General features: G+C 43.6%; 1 protein-coding gene across 1 annotated transcript in view; it reads left to right on the top strand.

Annotated features, from left to right (window-relative positions):
- The window catches only part of jmjd1cb (jumonji domain containing 1Cb), a 105,518-nt gene that overhangs the window by 25,194 nt on the left and 63,461 nt on the right, over positions 1-16,863 (top strand). The window contains exon 2 of the mRNA XM_070926665.1: positions 16,392-16,610. Coding sequence (XP_070782766.1) covers positions 16,392-16,610 — 219 coding nt within the window. The remainder of the gene's footprint in view (positions 1-16,391; positions 16,611-16,863) is intronic.

Here is a 16,863-nt window from a genome sequence, read left to right as displayed (position 1 = left end):
CATTTGACAGCTGGTCGGACACTCGACTCAAAGGTCAAAGGTCATTGTGACCTCCAAAATAAATGAGTTTCAGCTCATGGAGAGGCTTCGGACCTAAAAATGCCAGGAGAAAACAAAAGCACCACATTTTGTGCAGCTATACTCTCTAAGAATCCATCTTTACATCGTAATCAAGTACATGTTTAGGCAATACATCAATGATAATCCTTCATTAATCAGTTCAACAATGTGTATTCACTGGAATCATACATATGTATCATCAGTATGGTGATAACTTCCATTTACCCAAAAATCTTCACTACATATATTATATGAGTCTGAGCAGACATGGATGGAAACTGCAACTTGACTGGTTGGTGGAGGCATACAACCGCGGGGTAGTCAAGTCAATTTTATTTACGTAGCCCAATGTCACTAATCACAAATTTTCCTCAGGGGGCTTTACAATCTGTGCAGTATACAACACCCTCTGTCCTTTAGACCCTCGATTCAGATAAAGAAAAACTTCCCCGTTTTAACCCTTTTAACGGGGGAAACAATGTTGGAAAGCTCAGGAAGATTAGGACGGACAGACAGGAAACAGATTGTTGTGTGTACAGAATACAGTCAAATTACAGTATGGACAATGAGGATGAAAATATTATAGGTAGATTGTAACGTATACGTGGGCCACCCACGTCTGATTTCTCTAATGCTAGAGAAAACAGTGTGGAAACCTGCCATGAAATTCCTATTGATTATGTACCTAATGAGTTCTAGAGGGTCTCATCCATCAAATAGATGTGGTGGGTCATCCCACCTTTAAAATCTTCCTGTGTCACCCCGTTATAAGAACAGTCAATCGTAAAGATATTGCTCACTGGCGTAATATACATTAGTCTAAAAGCGCATCTGGTGAGTGTCAATTAGAGTTTGCAATATGTGTGGTGGAATGATCAGCTATCGTCCGCTTTGATGAAATGATGTGCTTGCTATTTTCACACCAGAAACCCTCACAAAAAGCTTGGATTTCAATCTGTACTCACAGACATCCAAAACACTACATATATAATCACTAATACATGACAGCTTATATCTGGAACACAATGGGTTGTGTGTTTGAACACAAACAGATGCACAGACTAACAGCACAAACACAAATCTTAGGGAAGAATGGACAGAGGGAGATACTACCGTTCCAACTAGTCAGAGGAGTATATTTAACCCTTCCTTACCTTTTTTTGTGAGGTCCGGCTTAAAGTGTTTGTTAGTTAGCTGTGTTTGCGTGTACAGAAATATGACCGTGTTTCTCATAGAACAATGTAAATTATTGATCAGAGAGGCTGTGGGAGAGAATCACAGAGGAGGGGAATACTGATGTGGGCGTCTGCTTGCTTTTAGCTCCGTGTGTTTGAGACATTCAGCTCTGAATATTAGACCAGATGTTGTTCTATGCAGAGCCAAGCCATGAATGTGCTTCACATTACACACCCTCATTGTTCTACACGACTGGCTCTGTAGCAGTCACACACACAATGTTTTCTGCTGAAATGGTGGAGGGTTGCACTGCAGTCCAATTGACACCCCAGGTTTCTCTTGTGGGTAACTGCTTCATAGAAAAGATGTATTATTCAGTTTTATTCAGTTATTGGAGCGCTCTGCTCAGGACTGTTTTTGGAGGTTGTTCAGTTTGTCTAAAATGGCTTGTTTCAGTGAGCTGAGGGGCTGCATAAAGGGCCAGGAGAAGACAAATTAGGACTTTTGCCAACTGTGAATCATGCAAAGCTACTCTAGTGGCGTCCCAGAATAACAATATAGAGCTGAAATGAGCATAATACCTTTTTTTTTTTTTTTTTTTTAAATGCTTCAAAAACAGGAGGAGATCTAAGTTTTGTGTAAATAATACTTTGCCAGCAGAATCAAATTGTTTACAAGATATTCAGTATATTATGTCAGTATTTGTGGCACTCATTCCAAGTGCTTGGTGCCTGAAGGCCCACTCACTAGCAAACCTGTCCTACTGCAGTCAGAGTGGTACATGTATGGCAGAGGGAACAAGACATAATAATAATAATAATAATAATAATAATAATAATAATATCTATCTCTGCATTTCCTGCCTGAATACTGAACACCTTACAATGTTCTGTGCATCATCGAGTCGATGGCAAAACACGTCGACAAAACGGTCTCAGCTCGAGGTCCACTTTACTAGCTAGAGCGGAAGCCTTTCACCGGTATCACACAGTCATCATCAGTGGAAAGAGTCTGCTCAGTTGTCTTCAGTCTTAAGTTGTTGCATTGATATTGCATTTCTCTGGGAGCTTCTTACTATACAAAGACCGCCTGCTCACTCAGTTGTAATGTGGCAGTCATAACAACAGCAAGCGCATCTTAAAAATAACCCCCTTTACAAAGTGAACAGAGAGAGAGAGAATGAAAGAGGGGAATTCAATTTTCCCGAGCGCCTCCAGTCAAGTGTCTCGTGCTACGAAACGGGAGACGTTTTGCGTGCATCTGTGAGTGTGTGTGTGTGTGTGTGTCCTGAGCCAGTTCATTCACTGTAATTAACGGCACTAGAATAACAAGTTGTTCTACTCTCCTGGCTGGTTTGAGTGTGTGTGTGGGTGTGTGTGGGTATGTGTGGAGTCAGATTTCAGACAGGTAACACTGGAATCCTTCCACACCTTGAACACGTCAGATGGCAGTTAGAGGAGAGAGTGATCACTTCAATCAGACGCTAACAGCTCGCAGGCCTATACACTTTGGTGCATGAGACTCCTAAATACCCACAGTGCTGTCTTTTTTATTTTTTTGTTATTGGTCAAGGTGGTTGCCTGTGAGATGCACAGCTGATTCGAATGAGAAATGTGGATCAGATTCCACGTATGTAGCGGTAATAATTAGTTTTACGCAATTGTTGCAGTAGATGTTTTCAGCCCTACTGGAGGAAGGAAAACCAGAGGAAGAAATAACAGGCGGGAAGGGAAACCCCAAGAACCCTTGTCTTCAGGAATCTCGCAGACTCTGCAAAAAAATTAAGCACTGTATTGGCAGGTTTTTCCCTCAGGAATGCAAGAATGCCTCTGCACCATCATACCCGCCGTAGTACCATCATTCCAGTCCGAAATAGATTGTTAGAGAGTGCATGATAGAGACGAGCCATGTTCACTCTCATTAAGAAAATGCTGCAATGGCATCAATATTAGAAAACCTTCGTTAAAGGATGACCCGCACCTGCTTCTAGGAAAAGACAATCTTAAGATAAGAAGAACCTCAGTCCTGCCATTCAAAATGAATGGGAGGACTGGCCTAGCCACAATGCTGGATTTGGTCTGAATGCCGCGCTGGGCCGCCATGTAGTTAACATTCTGGTTAGGTGTTGAAGAGATGATAGGTTGTGGTTGGAAAGGTAGAAAGGATTAAAGCGTTTCCCTGCTGTTTTTTGGTGTTTGCATTGGGAATGACAACCTTCTAGATAATAGTCTGAAATGCAGAAAACTGTCAAGTGTGCAAATAGTATTCTCAAGTTTAACCTCATCAGTGTGGAGGGGGTTCCACATAACCACAGAGAGCAGCCAATAAAGGTGCGAGTCATGCTGTCAAACACATGATCACGTCTGTGCTGTTGGAGGTGTGAAGTGGTTCATATGTAGCCAAGGAGGAAACTAAGGTCACCAACAAGCTCCTCCTCTCTCACGCCCCCCCCCCCCGTCTCCCCTCTCTTGTACCAGCCTGTTCCTCTGTAATAGCCCGAGATGTCAGACACCATTTGTCTTCTGCCACACACACACACACACACACATGCCAAACACACTCGTTCTTGTAGCTCTCCAAACTCACTGCAGACCTACTTTTGCATGCTCGCTCAAATAGAGGTCTTCTTTGTTCACTACATCCTCTGTGTGTGTGTGTGTGTGTGTGTGTGTGTGTGTGTGTGTGTGTGAGAATTTGCTGCCAGATGCCTACAAGCGCTCTGTCTCTCTCTCTCTCTCTGGTAAATTACTGGGATAACCTTTCATGCAGCTATATATGGATGAGAATTGTTAAGATGTTATTGATACCAATGCCATTGTGGATTCTGCTTATCAGGCTTATCGATTCCCTTATTGACTTGTGATACGTTTTCTGTGCGGGGGAAAAAAAGTGGGCATACGCCGGTTTTCAACGCAAATGAAAATGAAGTCGCGCTTTGGATCGTTTCTTCCATGATTCCAGCAGCATAGACACACGAGTTTTGACGTCATTGTTTTGCAATGCGCAACTGTCCGTACTATTCCAATGGTAAGCAATTTGGAACTGGTTCATAACATTCCCCTCCCTGTGCAGCTATAATGAACATTTCCATCTTGCACCTTTTTCACACACGGCATGGCAATGCCGCAATAGATGGGACAAGAGACACTCCAGCAGATGGCGATAATGCAACACCTACGGATGCCAGCCACCATGAAATTCAACAGAAGAAGAAGTCGTAGTCGTAGTCTGGAGTATTATTTTCAGGAACATGGTGGTCAAGGAGCTGTTTTTGTTCGATGCCAATGTTCTCGTAACGTATTTAATATTCAGTTATCAAATCACCCTGCAAAAGCATTAGCAAGGCAAAAGTCGCGGAGTCTAAAACGTCAGTAGCGGAGTCTTGTGATTGGTTCACTCGCTCCACGCGAAAGCGTAACCCTTTACATGCTTGTTAATGCTTTCACAACACAGCCGTACCTGCCCCATTCACACATGACCCCATGCAGGGAACGTTCCTGAGCATTTCAGGGATAGACTGCATGTGTAAACACACGCGGCACACTTTTTTCTTCTCTCTCTTTCCTTTACAAACACACACACACACACACACACACACACACACACACACACACACACACACACACACACCGTTGAGTCTTAGGGAAGTCACATGAATCAGTAGTAGGACCCAGCCCTCCTCTGTTTCCCATGTTGGTGTGTGACACAACACCACACTCACGTGATGGTAATCTGACTTGGTGTGTGTGTGTGTGTGTGTGTGTGTGTGTGTGTGTGTGTGTGTGTGTGTGTGTGTGTGTGTGTGTGTGTGTGTGTGTGTCTGTCACTGTTATTGGTTTATTACGGGAGTACGGTTTCTGCTTTTCTGTTTAATTTAGACTGAACTTTTATTTGTCCCTGTTCCAAGTCATAGTCTGACAGAGTGGAGACTATAGCCTAGAATGAACTGTAATGGAGCTAACAAATCTGGTAACCTGCTACTTAGCACATGTTAACCAGCCAGCCTGTTAGCTATACTACATTAAGGTCAATAAAGGTGTATATCCTAACTGATTTTGCAGACTACACTTGTAGTGTCAGCTATGATTTGAGATTTGATAGCGCTCATACTGTGTGCTGGGGGAATGGCATGGGAAAGGGCCGTTTGTTTGGACTCTGGAGTCGATCATAGCTGCAGTGAGCCTAACCTAGTGGATCCCAACCCTTTTTTTGGCCTTGTGACCCGTTAAAACAAGCCAGTGTCTACTCACAGCCCCTTTTCATAGGTTAGGGCCCTCGTGTGGACCTGAGTTATGATCAGTTAAACCAAAGAGTGACGTGATTTTTATTGATTTTATTTATTAATTTTTTTCATTTGAAGGATTTTGAGAGGGCTTTAGAGGTAAACATAAAATGCAAGTTTGTATTTGTGATTGTTTGCATTGTTAAAAGCAAGCAAAGCAAGTGCAGGGATTAAGACTTTAAAGGAAGACCTGTCAATAAATGAACTGTAAGCATGTCTTGAGATATAGTTTCATCAATGTATCACCGTTCACTGCACTCTACTGTTATGTAGAGGGTTATTATAGCGAGGCTCCAGCACTGCATCACATTCAGTCCGGTGGCGCTGTTGTACGTGGTTGAGCATGTTTGTTCGATTGTTTGTTTTTTTCCAGACACACACCCCAACAGTTTTTGTCTGTTCCGCCACTCTTAGTCCCGTGTCACTGTGAATTGCTGGGAAATCACAACATTACCAAACAATAGAAGTGGACCTTCCAGCTCTGGCCTCTCATTTGAATTTGCCAGACAACAACTGTCAGAGAGGAACTTGTCCTCAAGAGTTTGTTTTGCATGGACTAAGACATACCTGACTAGATTCTGTTTGGTTTCTGAGGCGTATTGAGCTGAAGAAAGGTGGCCTCTCCAGAAGTCATGTTGTGAAAAAGAAAACATCCCGCAGTACCACCTCTGAGAAGCAGCTCTGCAGGTGTTATGTAAAAAGTCATGAGTCCACTGTCTATTTCTTCCTGCGCAGGATGAATTGAACACTACAGACACGCACAGACACACACACACACATGCGTGCGCATTCCACAGGCAGGCATGCAGGTTGGAGAAGGCAGGAGGGATTTTCCCATACTGCCTCTGCAGCGGCTGCCCTAGATTCCACCCAACGATTGTCTTGGTGCAACTCGGCTATTATTAGAGCCGCGTTATCAGAAGAGATGGAGTGAGAGAGGAGGGAGGAAGGAAAATCCAGAGAGGAAGAAAAAGTGTGTGTGTGTGTGTGTGTGTGTGGGGGGGGTTTCTTCCAGTTTGTGCCCTCTCCTTCTGCTGTATATGCAACACTTAAGTCTTTTGGTTTCCATCAAAAGTCAGCGTCTGCAGTATTCCAAATTTCCGACCAGGTTTATATAGGTTCTTTATTAGATTCTGTCTTTCACTGCAATGTGGCTGAATGTCGCCACCTCAGGTTTCAGTCTGACCACTGCTGTTCAAACTGGCACAGAGTGCGCGTGTTGTCCAAGACCCAATGACATGTTTGACAAGTTTACAGTGATTATAAAACGGGGAGGAGCAGCAAAGAGGGAGTTGAATCGCTTATCAGAAATGCTGTTTCATTTTGCATCGGACTAATCTATCGTTTCAGCAGGAGTTTGCATATCCTGAACCAGAAAGCTTTATCGGGCTTGCAGAGCTAAGAGCCACATTGAAACTGATGCTGCATTTGACGAGGGGCTGCATCTAACCATTGTTTTCATTATCGATGAACCTGACGTTTATTTTCACGATTAATGGAGTTTAATCTACAAAATGTCAAACACTCTTCTTTTACTGTCATGAATGCAAAGCAGCAAAGCTGGAGCCAGCAAAGTGTGTGAATGTGTGAATGAGACCTTAACTACAAAGCGCTTTGGGAACCACGAACAAACAAATCTGACCTGATGACTTACAAATGATGGACCTGAGAAGCAAGTTGGATTTGGCTGTAAGGGTCAGTAGATTCCTATATAAGATTATGTATAAGATTCCAGTCTGCTGACTTGGGATCAGACATAACGAGATAACGAGTTTGTATCACTTTGTTTACTTTGACGCCTTCAATATGTTGGGTCTAATGACGCGTGGTAGCTAAGTAAATGTATGAGCAGTAAGAAAACGTGGTAACAACGTTGGATAGTTTTCGGGGATAAAAGAGATTTCAGCCTGAAATCAGCGGTTCAGAAGGAGGTGTTTGAGTCAGTATTTTCCTCGTAATGCGTCGACAACAAAACAGTGCTATTTTTGGATGTGCCTTTTCCTTCCCTCTCTTCCTCTCACCTCTCCCTCCCTCCCTCTCTCCTGGGCCCACACATCCTTCATATGGAGGAGATGAAGGAGGGGGGGGTGGCTGGGTCACATCACTCTGCTCAAGGCTGTTTACTTCCCCCCCCCCACCCCATGCTCACTCTCCTTTCTCATCTTTTTCTCTGTCTTATCTCTTTTTCTGTCTGCCCCGTTTGTTCTTCATCTCTCCCCCCCCCCCCCAAAACTCCGCACCGCTGTCATACTTTCTATGGTTCTTGCCATCTTGTGTCTTTCAAACCCCCATGGAAGCCAGAGCAGAGAGAGAGAGAGAGAGATGACCTTGTAGAAGAGGGAATGTCTCTTCATGCTGTCATTGGATATTACTTCAGCTCATGTGCTCTCTTATTCTATCTCTCTCCTTCGCATTACGTGCACCCCAGTGAACCTCCACAACAGAGCCACTCTTCTCCCCTCTGTGTTCTGTCTGTCTCCTGGTTAGAACACTCGGCGCTCATAGTTTTTGTAGGCTTGTTAAACTGCATTGACGGCATTTTATCAGTCTGGTGAATTAACAGAAACACTACAGGATGAACCTTCCCCTTCCTCCGTGTTGCTTCGACGCAAAGCGGTTGCCTGTGGACTTTGTCGCTCTGTGATGTTGGCGACCTTTTGGGTCTCTGTGGGTTTTTTTTTTTTATAATGAGCAGCCACTTGTCTTTGTTCTCTGCAGAGAGACACCACTTATGTAGTTTATACAGTGCTGCAGGAGCTAGCCTGAAATGAGTTAGCATTTTTACACTTCCGGTTTAGCTTTTTTTACTTCTGGCGATTCCATTTACGCTTCAAAAATCCTAAAAGTGGCGTTCATCAGTGAAGATTATCTCGCTGAACAAAACGTGTAAGTAGCATAAACTTGTGTTTTGCCACAGAGTTTATTTTCTGCAGTAATCCAAAATCCCATGGAGCAATCCCACTGGCTTTTTGCAGAGGGAACCAGAGCGATGCTCACTTCAGGGTTGGTCTACAAAAATATGTCATCCCTGCAACAACTCTATTCAGAGGAGGTAAACTTTAATGATGGCATTAGAATAACCACGTGAAAGGAGGTGCGTTTTGTTTTTCCACATGTTCTTCAAAAGTCAAAAATGATTACTCAGTCCTGAAATACATAAATATAATGAGCTGGAGCCTTTTCATTTCTGTGTGATCCTGGTAGTTGTAGTGGGGGGGGGCATCAAAGGTGTCTTTGCCCACAGCAGCCCTACTTTAATTTCTTTTTTTGCATGTTGACATTTCTTCTTCTCCGCTCACTCTGTCTCTCTGCCCCCCCCCCCCCCCCCCCCCCCCCCCCCCCGTTGATTGATATTCTGGCAGTAGAAAGCAGCAGCAGCAGCAACAGCATCATTTGGTCCGTTGTCAGGGAAGGGGGCGCCTTGGTTACGGCGTTGTCAACCTGGTTTGCCAGGCCCTAGAGTGTGACTAGCCTACCACAACGCTAGTCGCTCAGTTTCCAGGCAGCTCCACTCTCATCTTTTTGTGTTCATCTCATCCATCCTCTTTCTCTGCCCTTAGTGGTATTCTGCGCCTTCTTCACTGGGTACAGATGCTGCTGCTCTCTTGATCTTTCTCTCTTGTTTGTTCGTGACATCACATTCCTCCCATCTCTCCCCCGTGCCTTCCATTCTTTCCTTTTGTTCCATTCCATCCTCCTCTTGATCATTTTCATTCACTGTTTGGCTTCATTTTTTGTCATTGGTGATGTTTAAGGGGCACTCCAGTGATTTTAGTATTGCACTTTATAAAGTCGGGGTACTCTCAACCGTCAGATTTAAAAAGCACAGTCAAATTCTAAGCAGCAGAGGCCGAGATATCCTGACTTGTGTTCCCTTGAAGAGGTCAAGCTCTAAGAACACAGGTTCCTACATTTCCCATAAAACCAGTAGCATCTTTCTCTGACTGGTAAACACCCATGTCTTTCAAGCTCTACACCTCCCGTTTGTAACACAGGCTTTCTGTGGGTTATGGTGGCCTAGCTGCCCATGATGCGTATCACTTAACCACAACATTCTCAGTTCAAACCCCTGTTTGCGTATCATCCATAAGCCAATACTCGGTACATGCGCCTGAAACAGCATGCAAATGGGCTGCAGCAATTCAAGTAGGCGTCAGCCGCATTTTTAAAAACATTTTCATCATTGTTTTTTTTTTTTTTTATTATTACTTTTACTACTGTTAAACAGATGAATAATATGATTGTTTTTTTTTGTGCGAGGAAATCAATAAGGATTAATTTTAAAGAGCTTTAGCCTAAATCAGTTCTCTCTTATTAAGTCCTGCTCTTCAAGAATTACTTAAAAGTATTCTCATCCTCAGTTCTCCTCCGAAGTTACTCAAGTCAGGGTTCTTCAGACAGAAAAAAAAACATATATACACACTCAGCTGTCAATTTATCAGGTCCACCTAGCTAAAACTAATGCAGTCTAATCCTGCAATAAATCCTTTTGGAGGCTGCAACTTTCACTATCGCATGATGTTGAGAGGTGTTTCTAATGTCGTGTTGCTTTATTCTATAAAGGATGCTGACTGTACAGCTTCAGTGCAGTGTTAGCTGACCGCCTTCCAAACACTCAATCAACAAGATTCAACTCATTATCTGTAATGAGCCAATGAATATTGGCAATAATCCCTTTTTAATGACAAATGCACAAGTTGTTCACAAGACTAGAGTTGTTTGTGGTGACGTTAATGCTTGGGTTAAAATACCCAGACTAGTTGTAATTTTGTGTGCGCGCTCCTCGTTGTATGTGTGTGAAGCAGTAGGGGGGGGGGGGGGGGTAAAGGGGATAAAGGAGTCTTTTTAGCCTGGCTAGTCTACACGTTTTCTGTGCGGTCAAGCTCAATAAATCAGATTAGAGTTTTTGGAGAGCAGGATAGAGCTTAGTGTGTGTGTGTGTGTGTGGACATGACTTACAGCAGGGCAAGGCTCGGGCTGAGCGACAGACAGACAGAGGAGGGTTATGTAGCTGCTTGAAAACCGTATTAAGTCATCAGAAAAGGGTTAAAGAGGCTCGTTTTCTCCAGCTTTCTCTGGCGCTCTATTCAAAAGGCAGACTTTGCTTTTCTCTCCCTCTGCATTGGCCGTTTGCTCTCGTGCCTCGTGCTCATTGGCTGCCAGCGGCCTCCGGTGCAGCCAGCCAGAAAGCTGCTCTGCAGCCGTTAGTGATGGGCAGATTATATGCCGCTGCACCGCCAAACACACATTCACACGTACTCATATACGCAGTCGTATGCTGTACATGAACGTGCAAAACCAATCACGGAGACACCTGAATATGTACACACATCAATGTGCACATATTTATAACTGACTGACCTCTTCACTTCATTCCTCTCGGTCTCTGGACATTGTATCAGCTGTTGTTCTTCGCTGCACACTCGAGGCCTTTTAAATGAAAGTGCCAGTCGGCTCCATTTCTCAAGTGAAAGGCTGGCCTCCAATACATCTCTACACCCCCCCCCCCCGAAAGAGGATGCTTTCGAGCACACTCAGTCGCTGGATGTCCTACCTTGTAATTTCACTGGGCATTGTGATATACAGAAATAGAACAGGGCTGAATAGAAATGACAAACATGTCGTTTTGTGCATTCTTGTAATGTGTAAATGTGACATATTGTATGATGTTCACAAGCTATAAAATTGCCCTGCCAACAAAGTAAAAGCCATCTATACCAGTAGATATAAATGGTAGTGATGCTGACATGTGACAAAGCCAGGTACTGTCGTCATGGGGCGCTGCTACAGATTCTTGCCCCCCCCCCCTGAAAACAGGTCTCTCTTCTTGTTAAGTCTTTCAACCACACACTTATTCACATCATCAGCACAGCGTGGAGCAGGGTCGTATTGGATGACCTGAGTCTGCGGTCAGTCTTGTGCCCAGGTCAGCGTCCCTAATTGGTGCTAGGAGTGACACACCAGCCTGTAGTGATTGATTGTATCAGACGCTGTACGGTGTTGCTTTTATGGCATCTGCTTTTCTTTGTTCTCTCTGTCTCTTATTTCTGCTCCTCTCTGTAGCAGATAGAAGCCTACTGATTCAGAGCTGTGTGTGTGTGTGTGTGTGTGTGTGTGTGAGTTCATGGCCAATGCTCACTACTGCCTCTGGTTACTATAGCAACAGACTCACCAGACACTGAGTTTTCCCATTCCTATCGTGTATGTTTTTCTCGACTGAATACTCGGTGTACTCTGTGTGCGCTGTGTGTATGTATGCGTCTGTGTGGTTTTTTTGTGTGTGTGTGTGTGTAGACAGACTACAGTATCATCCCTGCTCTGGACACTTCAGGGTTATTAATATGCTTGCTGCATCAGTCCATGCAGACTAATCACACTCACAGGTGGGACAGAATCTAGTTCTGTTATCCTGTGTGTGTGTGTGTGTGTGTGTGTGTGTGTGTGTGTGTGTGTGTGTGTGCGAGTGCGAGTGCTGTATATGCTCATAATGTATAAGCAGATGAATAAATGAGAATCAGGACAGACACTAGAGCAGGCAGCAGAAACAAAGACGCCGCAACACACATACACACACACAGACAGACATGTATGTTAACCACTTGCTGGGCATGTGTGTGGTGGTCGTCTATAAGAGAACTATAACACATAACTCAGGCTAAGGTTTGTGCATTTATAGCTTTAAAGGATCAAGACTTGTCATATAGCTGCGGCTACTCCAGTACACACACACACACACACACACACACACACACACACACACACACACTGATTGACACAACAGGTTTAACAGGAATGTCTCACTCTCCCTGTCATCATCCCTCCTCTTGAGAGTGAAATCAGTAGATTCTACAGAGACAGACGAGGCAAGCAGGAACACACTATTCATATAATAATAATAATCATCATAATAATAATATTAATGAGGAGGATTTTAGCCTTCACAATGAATTAAAATTGATGAGGTGCAGTATTGACTCAGTATTGCATTTGGAGTCTGATGTGCTCAACCTCTCACAGGCATTTTGAGTGTGCTGCGGGTAACACGGCAAAGGCAGTTTTCACTGAATTTAAAAATGTTAACATGCAATGAAGACGGACAGGGGATGTGTCAGAGCAACATGAAGACTTTCGATCCCAGTGAAACCGCAGTTAACTAAGACTGTATATGGTGGATCAGTCAGTGTGTGTTCACTGACTGCTGCAGAACTCTTCTTTCCTCATGATCAGCTCATGATTGTGGGTCTGATGTATTCTAAGAAAGGCAGGATTGTGGCCCAGTCAGTGATCCTGCTCTGTTATATGACAGATCAATGCATTTACACTGGGACCGTATTCTGACGATATGATTTATATCATGTCATTCTTGCGCAAACTCGGTTAGATTATTCAGTATGTGATTTGTGCATACATGTATTATGCAAATGTTATACCATATTGTGATATTTATCTATATTGAAAAAATATTCTCATATTACCATGATATTGCCTTTCCTTAAAGCGTCTATTATCGATATTTTTTATAATAACAGTGTATCAGATGACAATGTGATGAACCTGCAGAGAATTATCACCTGAATGTGCAGCTCCCCCTCGGCTTTACGGAGCTTTATAGTGACTTTCAGCTCCTGGTTTCGCTGTCCGCTCTGTAACTTTACCGTTCTGGTTCACTCTCGGCGCTCTCACGGCATCGTTTTTGCAGCTGTTTTCCGTGAAAAAGCTGCAGAGAGACACAGTTAGAGGCTGGTGAACATAGCGGAGAATTTAGCAGCTACAGAGACAGATATTTCCCTCAGGTGGAGGGAGACCAAACCAGAGCTAAAAGAGAGAGAGTGATGGATTTTCGCTTGCCAGGTGGCCAGAAACACGGCTCAAAATGAATGCTGATGTTGCTCCGCGACGGCTTGTTTTGTGTCACACTCTTTGCACCGACAGTGGCATGACTGTCAACAAAACGGCGTTTTGGCATTGTATGTATGTCCACTCAGCTCAGCCCTATAATTTCCTGTCGGTACATGGCCTGTTATTGGCCCCCCCGGGGGCCAACGGGCAACACTTAGCGTTAGCTTGAGTTTTAATGGCCTGGGCTAACATACAGGCTGGGCATAATGTGAAAGTGTGCATATGAATGAGTGTCTGTATTTGTGTGCATCCTTTTTAAATTGTGGCAGTAATGCCAGTTTAGATTATTACAGTAACACACACACTGACGTGACTCAACAGAGTTTTGCCTATGATAGAACACTGGTGTTAAAGAAAAACTGGTTTTCCTATTGCCCGATGGCTTTAATCCAAATGCAGTGGTGGTTGTAGATGACAGATGAACATTTAGCTGGCCCCCATGATTGCTGTAGCATATAATTTTAATCTTTTCTGTAAAAGTTGCCCCCTGCCCACCGTAAATATATATGGCCATAGTGACACCGTGATCAATCATCGTAGATATACAGGTAGCTAATAAAAATAAAAAATACACATAGTGTGTAAAGAAATGTGTGTGTGTGGGGGGGGTCTCGTAGTGTATAGCATAACTGTTCCATGACATTGACAAATGATGGACATAAAACTGTGTTCATTTAGATGATTAAAAAGACAGGTGAACATCAGATTTATTGTTCTGCAGCAGCAGCCCAAAACATCTTTATCTTTATCTTTTCATCTTGTTTGTTTAAGGACATAAAAAATGTAGGTTAACCCCTTTGAAAACGGACCTCCCGCGGATCAAGGTCGTCACTTGCATGATCCTGTTCGAATCCATCGAGAAAAAAAAAACAAAAAAAAAAACATGATAGCCAGAGCATTCATTCTTTTTGCAGCAGAAAGCTAATGCTTCTGTCTTGAGTGTCATCATGCCGTCTGCTCGTGAAGATGTCATTAAGCTACGTTATTTGCGGCGCAAAAAAAGTGGCGTGGCGCATGGTGGCGCCAGAGGAGAGAGTCGGCTGCCTCTTTGCAGGTTGATAGGAAAGTCGGAGAGATCGAGAAACTAAAAAATGTACATGGTTTGCATTTTATTTTTATTTACACAATTTCAATACTTCTATCAATTATTGTCGTTTATTGACTTGCATAAGTTCTTATCTTAGGTTGTACAGATTGTAGGAATATGAAGAATTTGAAGATACTCTGAGAAATGACATCACAATAAGCAAAAATACCAATGTTGGCACTGCCGGGCCATTTCTATTGCAGAGTTCAAAGGGTTAAGATCTTTTTTTCTTTTTTGGGGTCATGAAAATCAGTAAAAAAAAACACCTCAATGGAGACTGAGACAGTGAGAGGTAGAGGTTAAGATGAAGGCATGCGAGAGTGATGGATTAGATCAGATGAGGGTGGAGGGAGCGTTCTGGGAGCGTCCTGGAATGACTGCCACCGACACAGCTGAAATGGTCAGAGAGATCAATAATTAATGGTATGGACGGAGGTATAGAGTGAGATGGGTTGACTGATAGATGCACGGAGGAGGGCGGACCCTTAGCTGCCCTCAGTCCTGCTGGCTGGAACTGATCACTCAGTCGACTGCAGTAGTGCATTATAGGAGAGGATAGAGAGGGGGAGGGTGGGGAGGCTGAATGAGGAGAGATGCACTCGTTGATCCCTCTTCCTCTCTCTGCCTATGGAGGGAATAGTGGGGGGAGGGGCGAGCCGTATAGAAGGAGGAACGAGGGAACGGGGGAAATAGGATGAAAAGCGGGAGGGGGGGAGGGGGGAGAGGGGGGTGAAGATGAAATGAGGAGATGGAGAGAGAAAGATGGCTAATGCACACACACACACACACACACACACATTCGTGCACTCATAAAAAGACACCTTCAAACGTCAGTCACTGGATTACATTACATAAACACAGTAAATAGAAAGGCTTCTTTACATTAGTGTTCGACTCTGTGATCAAACCGATTTTAATGTTATCAGCTTCAAACAGCCGCTGGTGATTCACTCATACACCCCAAGTCTCCTCAAAACTGTTTTTTCTTTCTTAACCTAGTCACATCGAGCTTCGCGGTCGACTTCTATCGAATGTGCTGGCTTCAGACCTCATGCTAGTTCTTGTTTGATGTTGACAGAGCCAGAAAAACAGAGATAGGACAATATACATTTGATATAAAAAAAAAAATCATGCTTACGCGTATGCAAGACGGGGGACGTTGCATTTGTTAAAATGTCTTCGCCGTTTTTTTTTGTCACATGATGAAACGGCGGGGGGAAAAAATGCTCGAATCTGCTGACTCGGCTCTACAGGTTGAACATTTTATGGAGGTGGGGGGGAGGCACGCTCCAGGAATGAAAGGCCTGATCTGTAGCTCTCTTTGTTATTGTTTACATAAGCTGTTTTAAATAGCTGCATAGCTGCATAGAAAAAAAAAATGCCTATGGCTACACCTGCAAGTTGTTGCGTATTGCTTGATATGATCTCACTTTTCTCAATTTTACATTTCACATTATGTTGGCAACCTGCGTTTACACATTTGCAACCTTTAAAATGCTTCATTGAGTTTGTTGTTTTGACAGTAAAAAAAAATTTAAACATAATTTTTCAAATCCAATTTGTATGCGTTTTTGGGTCCAATATGCTGACACAGTATGCCCAAATGAAAAAAAATAATTGTCAGGTCATGCAGGTGATGTTGTGCTGAAGAAAAAGATACCAAACATTGGCATGGCAAACACTTTTTTTTAGAGTGGTGTATATAAAGGCAAGATCCAAAGTATTCAAAAACGGCCAAAATAGCCCAAGACCTCCTAAAAATATGCATGTCAATTGCTCCTGTGTAAAATTTGGATGTAAAAATGTCTAAAATGCAAAACCAACCTGAACTCACAGTTGGTTTGTGTGTGATGTTGTTATTGAAACAGTCTTTTTTTTTCCGTGCAGGTATATGTGGAGTTTGACGACCAGGAATGGGAGAAGAGAGAGTGGGTGAAGGTCTATGAGGATTTCCAGCTGTTTCTACTGGAGCACCAGCTGGTCTGGGCCAAGAGGAAGGAGGGAGCAGGAGGAGGAGGAGGTGAAGGAGGAGGAGCAGGAGCAGGTGGAGGAGCAGGGGGCCTGCTGCAGGGAACCAAGGCCAAACACATACAGTGGCCTGCCCTGGTAAGACCTTTTTGTTTTCTGTTTATACGCTGGATGCAGTGGCGGAAACGGCAGCCATATAACCACGCCGCTGATGCCGTTACACATTCACCACAGCGTTTAACACAAAGTATTGAATCCTCTTCATCTAAACACCCAGCCTCAGTGGTCTTAGATATGTGTTTTTGTGAGTGGCAGCCCTGCCACGATGACCAGATTTGTCATGGTCTCCCGTCACAGAGATTTCGGTACATTTCTGATGATTTTTCGACTC

This window comes from Enoplosus armatus, chromosome 20 (genome assembly GCF_043641665.1).
Source record: "Enoplosus armatus isolate fEnoArm2 chromosome 20, fEnoArm2.hap1, whole genome shotgun sequence".
Lineage (NCBI taxonomy): Eukaryota > Metazoa > Chordata > Actinopteri > Centrarchiformes > Enoplosidae > Enoplosus > Enoplosus armatus.
The sequence above is the reverse complement of the archived record's forward strand: the minus strand, read 5'-3'. Positions and strand labels throughout refer to the sequence as shown.